The sequence below is a fragment of the Vipera berus genome (genome assembly GCF_964194415.1).
Source record: "Vipera berus genome assembly, chromosome: Z".
NCBI lineage: Eukaryota > Metazoa > Chordata > Lepidosauria > Squamata > Viperidae > Vipera > Vipera berus.
Genome location: NC_138205.1, coordinates 109,993,821 through 110,013,231, shown reverse-complemented (window position 1 = coordinate 110,013,231; position 19,411 = coordinate 109,993,821). Strand labels below are relative to the sequence as shown.

The 19,411-nt window shown below is 37.3% G+C and overlaps 1 protein-coding gene across 6 annotated transcripts in view; it reads right to left on the bottom strand.

Annotated features, from left to right (window-relative positions):
• Positions 1 to 19,411, bottom strand: part of CDK14 (cyclin dependent kinase 14) — a 289,922-nt gene that overhangs the window by 165,504 nt on the left and 105,007 nt on the right. For all 6 annotated transcript variants that reach the window (XM_081344348.1, XM_081344350.1, XM_081344345.1 and 3 more), the window contains 2 exons: positions 9,962 to 10,024; positions 104 to 227 (listed from right to left, as the gene is read on the bottom strand). In XM_081344348.1, the coding sequence (XP_081200474.1) occupies positions 104 to 227; positions 9,962 to 10,024 (187 nt within the window). The remainder of the gene's footprint in view (positions 1 to 103; positions 228 to 9,961; positions 10,025 to 19,411) is intronic.

Sequence of the window (19,411 nt, the reverse complement as noted above, 5' to 3'; positions counted from 1 at the left end):
CCAAAGTCAACTTATACTGTAACTAAGAAGAGAAGTTCTCAAGCCATCTCTCAACATTGCTTACATCATTATCAAATAATCTTGTAATTAATGGCTTGCCTACCAAAATCTGCCAGTTTCAACTCCCCAGTGTCACTGATCAGAAGATTTTGGGGTTTCAGATCCCTGTGCAAAATGTAACGTTGGTGGATGTACGAAAGTCCTCGCAGCAATTGAAATAAAAATAACTGAAAAAGAGGGGGGAAAACATGTTCATTAATATTTGTATGTAGTGCATTGCCTTCCTACATAAAGATCAGAATGCATATATATGGTGAAACGTTATTAATATAAATATTATTTAAAACCAAGATTTTTAACTGAACCGACACAACAGGAATTAACACTCACACATATTTCACTACATCCAACTGCATAAACCTTCTTTAGTTAATTCCATCAAAAAATAAATTGTATCAAGTCAGTTATATTCTACTTATTTGCAGTTTTACAGATTAGATGACAGCCTAAAAGACAGGTATGTATGCTTGCTAATTATAGAGAATAACAGCAACAGCACATGGAAAGTAGAGATGCACAAGACCACATTCCTTACAAGAAACAAAAAGGAGTGAAAAGGGATTACATTCAAAGATATTTTAACTATAACACGTCATTCAAATCTTTATTTTGAAAGTTCAAACTATGAACAAAGCTATTTTATTCTTTTTCTTTCATCTACAGTAGCTTTCAAAACTGAAAATGAAATTAGCTATTTTCTCAGTATGTCAACCAATGTGCATTTTATATATTATTAAAAATTCAGTCTTGTATGAACATTTGTCAAAACATTACATCAAAAACTGTCTTGGATGCTGGCAAAATATTATTATTCCATGCAGACTTCACAGAGATTTAAGGCAACAGTAAATCCTTTGAAAAATAATTGTTTTAACATTAATATTAATGATAAGAGAGTAATTTGATAAGAGAGACAAACAATACAAATTCAATTTTGTACAGCAGTACCATTTTCAAAAAAATTGTAAGATTTATAAGCTATTATAAGTTCTTGGATTCAGTATGCTGAAATGAAATAGTTCCTAATTACTTATCATCTTAGCATCTGTATGAACTTGTAAACTATGATTATGAAAGAAGTTAAACATGTAAGTACAGAAATCTTTCATTTCTTTTCTTGTATACACACACTATTTTAAAAAAGCAATTTTTGCTGAGGATAATATTTGTTAATAAAATACAGGAATAATATTAGAAATTTCAAAAGCTGCACTGCACTGCAGTAAAATAAAACAAAGAAGAAAAAGTAAAAAAAAATGGAACTGTATTATAAAATTCTATTTTGAAAAAATACAGAATTAGGATGGTTGAAATTAAACTGCATGAAAATTTATTTCTAACTCACCTAACCCTAACCCATTAATAACATTTTTTCGAAAGAAGAAAAAGAAAATAGAATTAATTTAAATTATTGTGACCTCTCAGCTGAATTCTTGCTGTAATAAAAATTTCAAAAAATGTCACTGGAGTTAAAACAACACATTTTCTTCTCATCTATATCCCATTGCGACTCACAACTTTAGTCTAGCCTCCCATTGCTGTAAAAGTTATACATACAGAAGACTATTTATACAACTCAAGTGTTCTTCTAATACTTTATCTGCTTTGGACAGAAAAGCATTTTTATTAACTCCTCTGTATTAACATTATATAATCTATGGTTCTGGAAGGGGACTATAGCAACATCCCGGTACAGGATCTCCTCTGCCCAGTTCAAGATGATCAGTGAATTAATTTCTCACGTTCTCTTGCATTGTTCAATGTATTAATCAGATGCTATGCTTTATTAAACACCCACTGGTTAACTGCTTGGATGAGGATAATTTTTGCTAGGGGACCTCGCTTCCAAAAAAAATCCTGGAAAGTTATTAAATTCTGTTCAGAAGCAGCTGCTACAAGGAGTATCTGGATATAATGTTGTCATTATTAATGTGGTATTTATATTTCTATGTGATTAGATCTTGTTATATAGTCTGGTAATAATGGTATCTTTTATAAATATTCCTTTGTTTTTATCTTGCAATGATTTTGATCTTTGATGACAAATAAATGCTTAGCTAAACAGGCAGTTTGATTCTATGGGAGCCTTAAATAAAGATCTCTGAGTACAACCAAATGTGTAAGTTACTTTTAAGAATCAAGGTTCTGTTTCAAACTATTTGGTTGGAAGAGAACATATTACAGTATGGAATAAAAAATATCTGAATGGTGTCTCAGCTGAAGCTGTACTGATTGGGAAAACAAAGAGTAAAATTTACATGTGAAGAAATATATTTAAGTTTTAAATGTATAATTTAAACACACAGAGGCATAATCTTATGATCATACTATTTAGTCCTTATTTTCATCCTGAATAAAGGATAGTCTTTATTTTAAATTATTTTAAAATGTGCATTTAATGATAAGTGTAAAAAAGAAACAATATTTTTGCTGTTCTGTCCTGACAACTGCACTTTAAGTGAGGTAATGCTTTTCAGTAATAAGTCCCGGGACGTGTGGGAGGAATGTTGCCATATGAAGGTCAAACCAATTTAGGGGTTTATGGAGTGTGATATCAGTGTGTTAGCAATGATTAAAGTGTAAGGGCAAACACATTAAAAACAACAATTTCTCTAATAAAGGCACATCAACTCTTGCCTCAAAGAGATACATTTTTCCAACTCACATTATAGATTACAGATTGAAACATATCCTGCTAACAAGAATTATCAACAGTTCTGAAATACCATTCATTGCACTTGAAACTGATGCGCTATGAACAAAGGCATGAGGAAATAATTTAGAAAGCTAAAATTTAGCCGTATAAATTTTTAAAAATCTTTTCTATTTAAAAATGGTGGGGAAAATGTTAGTCTGAAGAAAAACTTCGTGATTGTCTAAAGCAGACATGTCAAACACAAGGCCTGTGGCTGGATCCAGCCCGCCATGTGATTCCATCTGGCTCGGGGACCTGCTCTAGAAACAGCAAACGACAGGGCACTGATCTACAACCTGGTGCCAGCCATCAAAGCCAGAATGCACTCAGCCTTAGATCCACGGGGCAGTCCTGGAACCAGCGACAGTCGCCCCTGCCCCATCCCCTGGCAGCAAGCAGGTGGAGTCTGGTGTCCCAGCTGTCTTGCCCCATGGGCTGACTATACCCAGGATGCTGGCACTGGTTGTCTCCTGTGGGCACACCCAGTGGGTGGGGCAGAGGTGGCGGGGCAGCTCCTCGCTGGTTCCAGGGCTGCCGTGTGGATCTAAGGCTGAGCACGTTCTGGCTTTAATGGATGCAGCCAGGTTGCAGATCAGTGCCACTCTCCTTCACAACAGCACCTCTATGGCCCGCTTACTGACCTAGCCTCACAGCCACGAGGTTTCTCTTTCACTGGGACTGGCCCTGCCTGCGTGGGATAGCGATGGCTGGCAGTTGCATGGACACCGGCAGTGCTGGCAATCTCTCCCCCTCCCATCACCCTTTCCTGAGCACGGAGGAAGGAAAGAGATGAGAATGAGAAGGAAGGAAGGAAGGAAGGAAGGAAGGAAGGAAGGAAGGAAGGAAGGGAGGGAGGGAGGGAGGGAGGGAGGGAGGGAGGGAGGGAGGGAGGGAGGGAGGGAGGGAGGTGGGAGGGGGAAAAGGGAGAAAGGAAGGAAAGAAGGAAGGAAGATGCCCCAGTTCACGCAGTTCTGCTTCAATCCTGGATCCATTGAGACTTGGGCTCAAAGGAGAAAGCAATTTTGTGTTCTCTTTTGTCATAGACAGGACTTTATTGGTATTCTTGAATTGTGAACTCTTAGGAAAGTATCCCCTCCTTGTGTGTTGCAAACAGCCATTTCCAGTGGAGAAAAAAGGGCAAAGCAGACTGAGGAAAAGTATTTTCCTTTGCTATATTTTCAGTCTGAATTGGACCATGGCAGGATCCCTATAGGAGAGCTCTCTTAAGGATTATGTATTAATAGAAAAGCAACTAATTTACCTCTGATCCTAAATGCTGAAGCTGTTGCACATAAAACACAGAGGAACTCTGATCAACTATCATAGCCACACTTTGACAGTTTTGCTATACTGTTTTCTGTGGACGCCCCCACTAAATGCAAGCATGGAATAAACTGAGCCTGGTTTGTTCTCAGTCTTTTAAATGGCCACAGACTACTAGCAAAAGTGGCATTTGATCACAAGACAAGGATCGAGAAATGTTTCCCCTTTTGCATTTGAGCATCCAAGAAGGAACAGGAAAGGAGAAAGAAAAAGAGGGAAGACAAACAAAATGAAGGAAGGAAGGAAGGAAGGAAGGAAGGAAGGAAGGAAGGAAGGAAGGAAGGAAGGAAGGAAGGAAGGAAGGAAGGAAGGAAGGAAGGTTGGTTGGTTATAATGAGAGGAAGGGTCTGAGGGAAGTCCTGCCTTAGAACTTGGCCATGAGCAGCCCTGCTGCCCTTTCGCCATCCCCTTGTTCCCTGACCTGTCCTGGTGGTCTCCCATCCTATTGCTGAGGATGCTTTGGTTACAAAGCTGGGTCTCCTCGCAGGGAGAGGAAGTGGGCCTCCCTCTGGCCCACACATTTTGCCCTCCCATACATACCATAGGCAACTTGGCCAAAAAGAGCGAGCCAACCAGCAGCAGCCTTGAAGAGGAGGTAAGTGCAGCCGGCTGCCCCCTTGGGAAAGGCTGGACTGGATGCTTGACCTCCACTGCCCAGGGCTCCAGGTATCCTGCATCACTGGGAGTACTCTGCATGGCCTGAGAGGGTCAGCAAGGCTCCTCTGGTGACAAGGGTATAGTGCTTGTCCTGGTCTCGCCTTTCGCGGCTGGAGACAATGGATTCCCCTCCAGCCCCATCTGGTCTACCACAGGCACCCCCGACAATGTTAAGCTGGCCACTCCCACCTTGGCCACACCCACCCCAGCCCCCCAAGGTCAACCAGAAACCTGATGTGGCCTCAATGAAATCAAGTTTGACACCCCTGGTCTAGAGGTTCACTTCTCTAGCAACTGGTGTTGGATAAATTTTTATTTAATTAAGAGGGAAAATATTGCAACTATGATTGTTCACCTGGTGAAGAATAGCTTTCTATTATTTTTTTTTCAGAACTTCAAGACCAGCTGGTAGCCAGGCCAGCCAGCATACTTGAGTTTTCTGGTAAAATGTTATTGAGGAATGATAAAATATACATTCTCTCCAGACTTTTTTGTTTATTTTGTTACTCTTAAGTGTATGGGGCAGAGAGGCAAGCAAGAAATTATCCGGTCAGTTCCACTAATTCTTTAAATAGTTTATGATGACCAGGATTTTCTATATGTAGTAAATGAATGATAAAACATAGTGCATGAATGAAAAATTAACTCATTTTATTCCCAATAATATGTAGAGAAACATGCTCTGCTATAGGACAATGGAATCTAGTTATTTTTGAAAATATGACAGCCTCTGTGCATTATTATTAAAGTGACTCTTCTTTGTGTGTCAGAATAAGAGATATTATCTGCATCTTGAAGAAAGCTAAAGAGAAGGGTTGTGATATTTGACAATTTCCTACTGAAACAAACATACTGATTGAATTCAGTGACTTGTGAAGAGTGTGATTTGTCAGGAGCATGGATTAGGGATGTGACAGAACAATTTCCAGTGCTTATCAACTTCACTGACAGTGATCCCTTCTACTAATATGTGTGGAGATAAACTGATAATGCCAAGAGCAGCTACATCTGTATCACCTTATAATGTCTAGGCAAGAGGTTCAAGAATACAGGGCTCAGCTGGTATTCCTATCTGTGAGTTGCCTTCTACTTCAGAAGAGATAATTGGTTAAAAAAAGGATTTGGCTGAACCATGACAAGCTTGATGAGGAGGGCTTTGAAAGAATCCTGAGGAAGTTGAGACAAAACCGTGAAATAAAAACTGCAGACAAAGATTTATGCACCATATAAAAAGTAGAAGTGCTTTAATTGCCTTATTGAAACACAGCAGTAAAGAATATAATTAATTTAAACAGAAAGGAAGCAGAGAAAGGGGAAAGACTTTAAGCAAATGCTGAACACACACACACACACACACACACACACACAAATGGGTGGGAGATCCAAGAGAATGAGCAGTGGATTATCATTTCCAGTAGCAAACTACAGAGACATACAATAGCAATGATGAGGGAATGGTAAGCACTGAGGTGATCATAATAGTCACAACAACATATACTTAATTTGCAATGTAGAATTGATTTGTTAGCATTATTTTATCCTTACTTAGTTACTACTACTACTACTACTACTACTACTACTACTACTATTACTACTACTACAAATATTTAGCTACCGGATCTGCCGAAGTGGTGTGAACTGGCTGAATCCCACCACTGTGTGTATCTATCTGACTTTAAAAATAGTTTTTATGTATTCACATAGAAATTAGAGATCATTACATTTGAAATGTTACATAATATTTCCAGAATGGATCCAAAATTTCTCCCAAACAAATTTAGTGAAACAATTATAGATATGAACCACCCACATGCATTTAGATAATCATGTTTTCGAAGGGCATTTGTAGCTTATATTGCTGAACCACACTAAATCTATGCATAAATTATTTTTATACAGTATATTCACTGATTCACTAAAAATTATTATTCGAAGTTAAAAAAAAGCAAAATACAGCTACTGTATTCAATCTAATAAGCTCAAAATCATGAAACTGTATTTAAAAAGCTTTATGGTAGAGTTCTGAGAATGGACAATAGAAAAATATCTTAATAAAACCAATAAATATCTTCCAAATACTTCTTTATGCAAGACAATTCAGGTTTTCCAATGGGTCATAAAATATTAATGTTTTATTGATTAGAATTAAGTCTTGTTTCATTTATTGTCTTGCACAATAGTACTTGAACATAGATTAGAGAAATTTTGGAAAGTATTCCTTTTATTTACAATTTAAATATTTATCTTAGAAAATATATTATTAAGTAGATAAGCATACACCCACACAGGCTATTAATGTATTACTGTAAGCAATTACATATTTTGGAAAATAATATTTGGAGATATGCTTTGTGTGCACTTTCATAGGCATATTTCAAATGTTTACATCTTTATTTTTAAAGAGAAAATATGCCTAATAAAGGTTAATAAATTGCATACATCTTCTGAAGACTTTTTAACACCATATTGTTTTGGGGTGATTTCAAACATAATTACATATGCTTTTAAAATATATTTATAAGAATACAAAGGAGTGACCTTGTTAATATCTAAATTGGTCATTAAGAGCTACAATTATTCATGTAACTATTAGTTAACGTTGGCGGAAATACATAGGATAAATGAATTTTAGTAGCTACAAATCTTAAAAAAAATCTTTTTATAGGTAGCACAATAATCAAAGTCTATTTGTTCTGAACACATACTGCTCACAGTTCAAATACATATCAGCTGTTTTCCTTATATCAGGCCACTTATCTTGCCTGCTTGGAGTTATTTATAAGTTTATATTATTGCTTGTGGCATGCCACATTGTGAAGGTATGTGAAAAGACAGGGAACACATGCACCCAGAGGCACATGCTACAGTCTGACAGCTGTATGAACTTCTATTACAATTCTGTCAAATATTATAATATAGGTAGTCCTTGGTTAACAACCACTGACTCAGTGACCATTCAATATTATGATGGTACTAAAGGAGTAGTGGTTATGACCCATACTCAAAGTTCCAATCATCACAGCACCCCTGCAGTCAGGTAATTGCAATCTAGATAGTTGCATCCAGCTATCAGTTGTAGCATCCCATGGTCACATGGCTGCAATGTGTGATCCTCCTGCTGGTTTCACAGAGTGAACAAGGGAACTGGCAGGGAAGATTACAAGTTGCATGGATAAGTCTCCTGCACCTATACTCCCTCTCTGCATCTCATTACACTCATGCTGTGCCTCCCCGGCCATCATGCATCCTCCCTCGTACATTCTCCCATCCAAGCCCCACAATGCTTGCCCACGCTCTGTGCCCTCTGCTACTTGCACACTCTCTGTCACTGAGCAGCAACCCTGCTGTTCTTGTGCCATGCTTCTCCTACCACTCAAACATCCTTGCAGCCACCCCAAACCCTGGCACAGTCATGCTCCCTGCAACCTGTGTATACTTGTGCATCCATTCTCATCTGGCAGCAGTCATTGCAAGCCCTGACTCATTTGTGCTTCTTGCCATTGGTGCCTTGCACACCCTCTTCCACCTGGTAGCAGACGCCACAAGTCCTGCCATGCTCACATCTGCCCTGCTAATCACACACACTAACATGCCTTCTCCCATATAGTATCAGCCATCCCAAACCCCACTGCCTCACTCTACACAGCTCTCTTCTTACAAAGATTTGCAAAGGTTTCTATATTTTTAACTGTGATTCAGTTTGCCAAGTTCTGCAGTTTTAAACTGAATAAATGCACCTTGGAATCATTTATTTAGCTAATATTCTACTCTATTATATTCTGTTCTGTATTAGTCATAATACAGATTATGAACTCTGATCCTCATATACTTTTCCACAAAAACCACCATTTGACATATTTCTGTAAAATACGTTCCTCCATATTTGTCTATCTTTACTAGTAGAAACATATCAGTCCAAACATTCTGGTTTACTTCTCATGTAACAGGAAAGCATAGTTCCTCTTCCTTACATTACTAGGAAACATTTTTTTAAACTATATGAAATAGAAGTGTGGTTTAGGGGGAAAGAACAAGATCAAATCCTTTTCTCAATATAGGGTTATAATCATAGTTATACTGCAACAGGGTACAATGTAGATACTCTCTCTCCTTTCTCTATTGTGTGAAAGAGGGTAATATAAGAGGGAATTCTAAATCAAATATTTAGTACAACTGATTACACAATAGAAAGTGACTTTCATATGGATAATTGAACTTGACTTTGATATGAATATGTGAAGTACCGTATATAAATGAAAGTATGTGAGCATAGTATATCAAGCTTGGACATAGGGAGTTTCAAGAATGAAGCAAGTGAAATGTTGCCTCAAGTGAGAGTGGAAAGAGATAAAAAACGAGGACTGATATGTCCCTGCACTTGTACCTATACAATGGCAATAGAAGTGGTGAAGTGTGCATCTGTTCTACTTTTACTGCATTCTGTCCATCAGTTCTTTCAGAGTGATCCAGCCCTTCTAAAGGGTGGCCAAAATACCTAAGACTACCTGGACATTTTGGCAGGCTTCTTTGTAATCATTTAATTTTTTTAAGAGAAATTTAAACTGCAATCTCACATAAAAAATTGCAGCATATGTCATATGATATATAGCATTTCTGAGATGTTTGTTGATGAAAAGCATAAGGGGATACTATATTTGTACAAATAGAATATGATGGGTTTTGAAACATATGCTGCTGTATGTTTAATTGACTCCATTTATGCTAAAATAATTTGTCTGATTTCCATGTAAGTGGGTGGCAAACCGGTCTACTTACATGGAAATCTTATATTCTCTAATCTTCTCTAAATAAAGAAATAAATGGGTAGTTATGGGCCTACTTTTAAAAAAATCCTCAGTATAATTAAAAATGTTTATTTATTGAGTTGATCTAATCATTAAAAAACGTGATTATAATTACATTATTCATTGCTCAGGTTAGCAGCTGCAGGGGATAGCAAATTACTTCCTATCATAATATCATCATGCAAAGGATGTGAATTACATTTCATAATGATATTAAGATGTAAATAACCTATAGTACATAATTTACAACATTTGCCCAATGACACCACAATATATACAGCATCATCTGCCCCAATCTTGCAGCTGCTAATGGTGACTGGTTGCTTTCAGCAGGTTAGATTTAATCTACTTAAATTAACAATATATTATTGCTCACTGCTAATACAGTAACATAATATTTATCTGAAAAGTAGTATCCTACCTTCACATTATCTGGATGAAGTCCTCCAGGATGTTTGTCCATGTACTGACATAAATCAGTGTGCTTGAAAACAGAAAGGAAATAAACTATTTTTCAATCTCTTTTTAAAATAAATCTGCATACTTCTGTTTGAAAGCCACTATTATATATTCTTCTGGATATAACAAATGAAAAATAGGGAAAATGTAAGTGTAGTTTAAATAGTGCCATATTTATACCACCATCAGGCTCTGTAATATATGATTAATATATTTACATATCATTTTCTTCTATCTATCTGTAATATCATAACACAAAGACTGAAGTCTCAAACAACTTCAGGTATAATCCAATATGGTTAAATAATAAATAAGCATTCTTACAATATGCATAAATCATGACCAAACAAGTAATAAGCGTTTTGATAGAATTAAGGAAGTTTAAGTATGATTGTTTCAAAAGTTCAAAGTTATTGAACTTGGGACTGCCACAAAAAGGAGGAGGTCAACGTATTATCCAAAGTGCCTGAAGGCAGGACAAGAAGCAATGGGTGGAAACCAATCAAGGAAAGAACCAACCTAGAATTAAGGAGAAATTTTCTGACTGACAGAACAATTAATCAGTGGAATGACTTGTCTCCAGAAGTTGTGGGTGCTCCACTACTAGAGGTTTTTTAAGAAGCAACTGGATAATCATTTGTCTAAAATGATATAGGGTTTCCTGCTTGAGCAGGGGGTTGGAGTAGAAGACCTCCAAGGTCCCTTCCAACTCTTGTTATTCTGTTATTATTAGAGATTCTGGAACTGGAGTGGGAGTTAGACAAGCCATGTGACTTTTACAGGTCATATAAAATGTTTTAACACTTTTAATATGGCATCAAATAGTTTAATCTAGTAAAATTAAGAACAAGAAAAACAACAATTCATTCCAAGAAACATAAATTTGCTTCATAGAAAGGATACATAGAAAGGATAATGCTAACCTGCATACTAAAAAAAAACTTCCAGTTACTCTTGCTAAGTACATTGTTAATTCTTGTGATACACTGGAATGCAGAAACTACGTCTATATAACAAATACATTTATTCTGTTGAATATGTTTTAAGCCAGGGGTCCCCAATCCCCGGTCCATGGACCAGTACCAGGCCACAGCATGCCAGCAACCGGTCCGCACAAACAAGGAAAGCCTCATTCACAGGATGCAGGCAGAAACACAAAACCACACCCTCTCCGGTTTGCAGAAAAACCTATCTCCGCATAACTGGTCCCTGGTGCCCAAAAGGTTGGGGACCTCTGTTTTACGCCATCTTCTTGCGCTACCAAACAAAACAAATGAACGGTTTAAGTATACCACTTAAACATTTTAAGTGAAGCAGTAGTGACTGTTACAGGATCAGACATTTAATATTTAGCCACCCAGCTTTATTTACCTTAGCAGCTATTTTTATAATACAAAATTTGTTTAAGGCAGACTTCATTAAAAATACAGTAGTTGGGATATATTCTCTCATGTAGAAATGACCATTAGGAATACAGATATGAGCACAGCTACAAAGGATGGATATGAGAGTCAGCTGTCCTTTTAAAATAGTTGGGAATATATGCAATGTCTGCAATGTTGGCAAAAGATTGGTGTTCTTTGTACAATGGATTAACAAGACTTCAGGCCATATTACTGAACAAGTTTGCAGTGTAAACTGCTTGAAACTGCAGCAAAACATAAAGGATGAATGATGAAGAACTTTTTTCTCATTCTTCTTCAGTCCTGTATTAGTACTATTACTAGATGCAATGCTTTATTAGTTCCTTTTTAACAGGTAATACATTATATTGTCATCAAATCATTACTGCATTGTGTGCTTGCTTTTTTCAGAGTACTGAAAACCTTTTTTCTTTTCTTTTTTTAAAGTAAGACTAGGACAATCTCCATAGATTGCCTTAGGATAGTCTTCCATCATGAAAACTCACAGTTCAGAAATTTCTTTTAACATTTAAGAGATAGGGGAATTGTGTCTTTCATCAAATATTTATGTCCTAGTATTACTCTCTATTTCTCTTCTGCAGTTTAAGCAGTAGCAGCTGCAGCAATACTTTTAATTTGCGCGCACACACACATAGCTAAGCAATGTCACAGAAATGAAAAAAATATATGAGAGCTAATTTATAAAACTGATTTAAAGTTGTTAGTAAGTTTTTAAAAAAATTTTTCCAATTTTAACAAGCTTGTAAGCCGCCCTGAGTCTTCGGAGAAGGGCGGGATATAAATGGAATTAAAATAAATAAATAAAATAAAATATACTTTTGTCTACTCTTTTTTAAAAATAATAACATTAAATAAATAGAGAAAAAATATTTCAAAGATTATTAGCGTACCAGTGTACTATATGATGAGTCACATGTATTCCAGTGATCATGAGTCTGGCAGCATCTTTTCAGAATAACATATTTTATTAAAAATATAAGATTTCATGAAATGTAGCTCACTTTGTGAGATGTATGGAATAGTTAGACTGAATCTATGATTCAAACTGGGATGAAGCAAAGGGAAAAAGGTAGGGGAAATGAGAATGCAGATGACAAGCAAGGTAGCTGTGAAGATGCAGATAAGATATTTATATTTTATAAATTAACAAACATAATCTGTAAAAAAATTAACAAACATAATCTGACTATGCTAAAGCCTTTGATTGTGTGGATCATAACAAACTGTGGCAAGTCCTTAAAGAGATGGGTATACCAGACCATCTTATTTGTCTCTTGAGAAACCTACATGCGGACCAAGAAGCAACAGTGAGAACTGGACACGGAACCACTGATTGGTTCAAAATTGGGAAAGGAGTCCGGCAAGGCTGTATACTGTCGCCTTGCCTATTTAACTTATATGCAGAGCACATCATGAGAAAGGCAGGGCTAGATGAATCAAAAGTTGGAATTAAGATTGCCGGAAGAAACATCAACAACCTAAGATATGCAGATGATACCACTCTAATGGCAGAAAGTGAAGAAGAACTAAAGAGCCTCTTGTTGCGAGTGAAGAAGGAGAGTGCAAAAGTTGGGTTGAAACTAAACATTAAGAAAACCAAGATCATGGCGTCTGGCCCTCTCAATTCCTGGCAAATAGATGGGGAAGAAATGGAGGTAGTGACAGATTTTATTTTCCTGGGCTCCAGGATTACTGCAGATGGGGACTGTAGCCAAGAAATTAAGACGCTTGCTCCTCGGGAGGAAAGCAATGGCAAATCTAGACAGCACACTAAAAAGTAGAGACATCACCCTGTCAACAAAAGTGCGTATAGTCAAGGCTATGGTCTTCCCAGTTGCAATGTATGGCAGTGAAAGTTGGACCATAAGAAAGGCTGAGCGCCAAAGAATTGAAGCCTTTGAACTCTGGTGCTGGAGAAGACTCCTGCGAGTCCCTTGGACTGCAAGGCGATCAAACCGGTCAGTCCTAGAGGAGATCAACCCTGACTGCTCTTTAGAAAGCCAGATCCTGAAGCTAAAACTCAAATACTTTGGCCACCTAATGAGAAGGAAGGACTCACTGGAGAAGAGCCTAATGCTGGGAAAGATTGAGGGCAATAGAAGAAGGGGACGACAGAGAATGAGGTGGCTGGATGGAGTCACTGAAGCAGTAGGCGTGAGCTTAAATGGACTCCAGAAGATGGTAGAGGAAAGGAAGGCCTGGAGGAACGTTGTCCATAGGGTCGCGATGGGTCGGACATGACTTCGCAACTAACAACAACAACAACAATCTGTAAAAGATACTGTTGAACTTGCTCAAAAGGGTTTCAGGCCATATCTCAACAAACACAAATGGTGTTTTAATACATTAAAGCTGTTTGATGGAAACTCTAATATCTGCAAAGTGTAATTGTACACAGGTTCAGACATGTGTTATTTATTTTTAATCATCTGGAATATTAAAATAAGGTACATTATAAAATCAATGTTAATTCTATTTTAAGAGAAAAAGGAGCACACATGAATAAAGTATAAAAAAACCCATGTCTCCTCAAACATGCATTGGAGTGGCGTAAAAGTTCCAGAAAAATAAGAACATGAACAACATATTAATCAAATTAACCAAACACTGGAAGTTTTTAAAAACAGACTGGACAACCATTTGTCTGAAATGGTATAGGGTTTCCTGCCTGAGCAGGGGGTTGGACTAGAAGACCTCCAAGGTCCCTTCCAACTCTATTATTATTATTATTAGCCCACATTTACACAAGACAGGCATGGGCCTAAATAATTTCACATACAAGGTTAGAGGTCCCTTTACATCCTCTTGCTCTACTGTGATACATGGGCCTAATTTTGCCAGCACAATTGGACATGAGACAGTTAAACTCACATCAAGAATTTTCAGGCAATCTTAGAAGTCTTAAAAAAATCCAATAACTTTTTTAATATCTTAAAATTGTTAATAGATAACATGGTTGTAATTTGTCTCCCTTGGAACCGTTATTTGAATTACTGATTGTCTTCTCTTCCCTTTCCCTAACTCTAACTCCATCCTATATATATTTTAATCCATATCAATCAAGCCACACCATAAATGTAATGAAATGAACTTTGTGATTTTAAAATATTGTCTTGCAAGGTGTACAACCTTGAAATCTGGCTGTTATTCTATGTTTTAGAATAGGGTAGATGCAGTTGATTGATTTTATGATCAAGTTTAATTTGAAATTTACAGAATATGCATGCAATATGTGCTTCTTATGATTAAAAACTGGAATGCCAAAGTTAGAAACATGAACGGAGAAAATGTAGTTGGACTATATGGTTTATTAAATCAAAAATAAGTAGGAAATCATCTTGTCACTTTTTGCCATTCCAAAGATTTCTTGATAACTGCCAATGTCTGTTCTGTACCAGCCTGCTACCGGCCCTGCAGAAAAGGCAGGGACAACCCCTTTTACAAGAAGGCAAGAGGCTGGAACTAAGCCTGCCAAATTTATGGATACAAAAGCAAACAGAACAAGACACGAATCATGAAACAGGAGCTATTCAAGCGGTTGCCTTCAGCAAACCAGCCCTCCCACGCATTCCCCTTTTATACAGTTCAGGGCGTGGCTTCTCTCTGCCTCCTTCCGAGGTGCCCCATTGCCTTCCTCTGTTTACTCCTGATTGACTGCCTCCTGCGTTGGGCGTCCTTGAACAGGGCCAGCTGTGGGTCATCTTCATCCACACTGTCAGGCTCACACAGCTGGGTCTGCGTCGTGACCAGGTGGGAGGGGCCTGGCTGAGGGCTCTCATCAGCAAGCTCTCCAACCCCCTCAGCAACCTCTCCAACACCCCCTCCTCCTCCTCCTCTGAATCGTCCAACCCAACTGCCGAACCCACAGGCTGACCCTGAATCACAACAATGTCTTCAAACGATTAAAATGATACCTCCATACACAGACAACAAAAGATCAAATATATTGAAATCAAATTGACTGTGGATGCAGATCCTCCCCTTTAGCATCAAAGACATTAGTCAGATGCTAACTGTGGAACAGATCAGTCACGTTCCAAGTTAAGCTAAGAAAAAGCCAGTCAAGCTTCCACAATATGATCTTGAACATATGCCCACCATTTTCTAGGAGAACACTAGAAATCATTTTGAAGTCCTGACCCTCATTAATAAAGAACCATGGGAATTATGGAATGAAGTTAAATAAGTAATTAAGGATGTGTGTGAAAACAGATTACTGAGGGGAAAAAAGAAGCAAACTGGTTATCAGAAGAACCATAGAAACTGCCAAGAAGCCAAAGCCCAAAGGACAAAAATTTCAAAAAGGAATATAACAAAGAGTTTCAGGGAGATGTTGGAAGACACAAGAAGCAATAGGTTATAACCGTAAAGGACTAAAAGAAACACCAAAAGACAAATAGTAAGCAATTTAAAGGAGATCAAATGAAAATGGAAGAAATATATTGAAGTACTATACAGTGAGATATTAAAATATGTTACAATGATGCATTCTCTCCTTTCCTTTCCTTGCAGGCCTCTCCTCAGAAACAGGGGGCCTGGAGAATAAAAAACTGAGCATTTCTGCAAATGGCGTTGGGAAATCCACCCTCGCCTTTCCTTTCCTTGCAAACTCTGCCAGTTCCCATTTGCTGACACATCTCCGGGTGATTTTTCTTCTGGTGGGGTACCGAGTTAGCCCTGCATCCAGTTGCCCAGGTCAATTTGTTCTGCGCCCACCTGGCCACGTGCACCCGGTGGCCCCCAGCCAGTCATATTCACGTTGCTCTGTGCAGATGGTCACCCCCACCCAGCTGCCCTGAGTTTTCTATGCTGAGCTGGCTGTACCTAGTTCTCCATGCCGACCTAGCCATGCCCACCTGGCTGTACTCCAGATGTTCACGCCCATTCAGCCGCGCCCACCTGGCTTGTGAGTTTCTATTGCTGCTACAGATCTGATTAACATTCATACAGACCTACAAATGCAGGTGTCTATATTTATATAGTAATCATTTTGAACTGCAGGAACAAATGTTAATTTTCAAACTTATATCTACGACCTTCTTCTTCAGCATTCTTTCTTTATCTCTTACACATATTTCCAATGAAATATGCTCATAGCTCTTTCCTTAGCTATGATAAATCTGTATGTGACTTAGCTTTTCCATAGTTCTACCTAATTGGTTTCAGCTGTCATATCTAAAATGAAACGGATGGAAAGCCTGAGGCCTATGAATGAACAGGAAGCATTTGCAACTACATTCCCATCATGTCAAACCAGCAACATGAAAGAGCTCTCCCATTAAAACAAAAACAGTACTATTTGGCTTCTGGCAATGACATCATGAGGCAGACAGATTGGATTGTTTCACTGAGGCTGCAAGATTGCTACAAACCATTATTTTCTGCTAAAGAGATTGCACATACATTTATCATGTTCTGGATAGTCTACTGACTAAACTACTTCCCTATTGTCACCATTCTTAAGCAGATGAGGCAATGGAAAAAAGAATAAGAGAACTAAATATGAAACAGAAATAAATATGAAGTAAAAGATCTGCATACAAAATCCAATAACAGTTTTGACATAACTAAAAGATAAAAACAAAAATATATAAAAAAGTAAAAGGGAAAAAATATGGAAAAGAATACAATTCAAGAAAGAAAGAAAAAGACTTTTGTCATTTCACGCAGTTACAAACTAACTTGTGGCAGGATATCCTCAAGATACAACCATAATGGAACGTGCCCATTATGGTTGCATGTCACAACAGTAGTTAGGTGAGTCACTTAACCACACACACACAGAGAGACACACACACACACAACCTGGTCTTCCCAATGAATTGTTAAAGGAACGTGTGAGTTGCTAAGCAGAGCACAGGGTACTTTAGGGCAGCAAATATGATTCTTTTTGACTTCCGGTTTGCTGACATGGCCACTATAGATGCTTGGAGGATGGCTCTCGTCTTCCACATCTAGCTTCGCATCGCTGGGGAGCCCTAAAAGGGCTGAAAAGTCACCCCGGACAGGCGACCAGCAAGAAGGGGCTTTCACAGAAACATGGGAGTGCAGCAACTCTCCTGTCAGTGCCTGCGTTCCCTTCGAACCGGTGGACGAAAGACCTGCCATAACAATATGGCTGGTCACTAGGCTGCAAACAGCTGAAGTCACACTTACCATCAGACAACATTAAAGCAGTGTGGAAGAGACTGGGTGAGATCTACCTCTCTTATATTCCAACTTTTTTCCCATCTAAATAAGCTGCTAAAGTATTTTTTCCCCCTGTGGAGAGGGAAGGGGGATTTTAGCCCTCCATCCATAAACAGCGGCAATTGAATATACAGGGGAGATTTTTAAAAAAAAAAGTTGAAAAAATAATTGGATCTCAACTAGAACTTTATTTTTTAATACTTGTGGATTAAAAGCTTTTGATTATCTACTTTTTACTTCCTATTTTTATTTGAAAGTTTGGCTTTTCTCTCCTAAAACAGAAGAAATAATTGAAAGGAATTTCCTAAACACTTGGGGGACATCTTGCAGTTAAGCCTGAAAGTGCAATCTGTCATTTTAAAGAAAAGAGACCTGGCTGAAAGTTCAGAAAACAAGATAAGAGTAACCTTGAACACCAGCTGTGAGAGTTTTAGCTGTTTCTTATTCACTGAGGGGAAAAAAAGAACTATAAAAGTTTTCAACTTAACTCATTACTATGGAAGACCAGGAACAGACTTTTACTATGGAAGAAATGCAAAAACAAATTTCTGCTATGATGAAAATAACTTGCCAAACTTACCAATTCCTTTTTACAGCTGGTGATGAAATAAGAGCTTTTGGGGAAAAACTAGAAAGCGTCTTAGATAAGCAAACCCAAACTCTGACTACAACTAATAAACTATCTGTACAGAATACAACAGAAGAAATTGAACAATCAAATATTTTGACAGAAGATTTAACTACCCAACAAGTACAAATAAGAGAAAATTTGGAAAAAAATCTGACAAAATGGATGGAGGGAAAAACTTGCTACATAAACCAGAAGGAATTTGAAGATCAAAATGAGAAACAGGTGGAAGAAAAGATAAGACAGTCCAGGACAACTATGCCAAGAGGACAAAATAATGAGAAGGTTTGGTAGTTCTGCCAAACCCCTCAATCCTCCAAAAATGGAGACTGGATGGTCACCTCACTATGATACAATAATACAAGAATTCTTTGATTATCCTGAAGCAAGGACATAGGAAATGACATGGCAAAGGAAAAAAGCCAGAATAAGACTGAAGAAGAATGGTGTGGACATATATCTAAGAGGCCTAAAATAGAATATATCTAAGTAGATAGGATCCATATCTTGAATATGAGATATTGTTATAATGTGAAGATAAAGAAAAATGTTGGCTAATTAAAACTTAGATGTATGAATATCAAGTTAAATTGAAATATTGAGTTGTTTATAAAGGTTAAATGAAAGTGATTAAGACATATATATGTTAAGAGTGATGTAACATAATCAATATGTTTGGTTGTAGAGATAAGAATAAAATTATAAGCCTAAATACGAGAGAGCAGACATAAAGAAGAAGAGAGAGGATGTACTAAATGCTAAAATGGGATAAATCTTGGTTATTGAATCTATAATATGTGGAAATTACAATGAAAATAAGAATATTCTATTATATTATATACTTATCTGTTGATATGGAAATGAAATAGATAAGATGTGTATCTGGAATACTAGGTGTCGGGGAGAATTGTAACAAAGGGAAGTGGGGTCATTCAGAAATTTGGAAATGATAAATTTCAAATGTTTAACTTAAATATTAATGCAAAATTAAAGCCAGGAAAATTTATAAGGTTATTGATGATCTGTAGATGGAATGTTAAAATAAATAAAATATATAAACTTATTGACAAATGTAAGAAAACTACTAAATAGCTAATGGATAGAATAAGAAGTATGTTAGTTTAGATAAGAGACAATATGTTTTAAAGGAAAAAAAGAGGAAATATTGGCT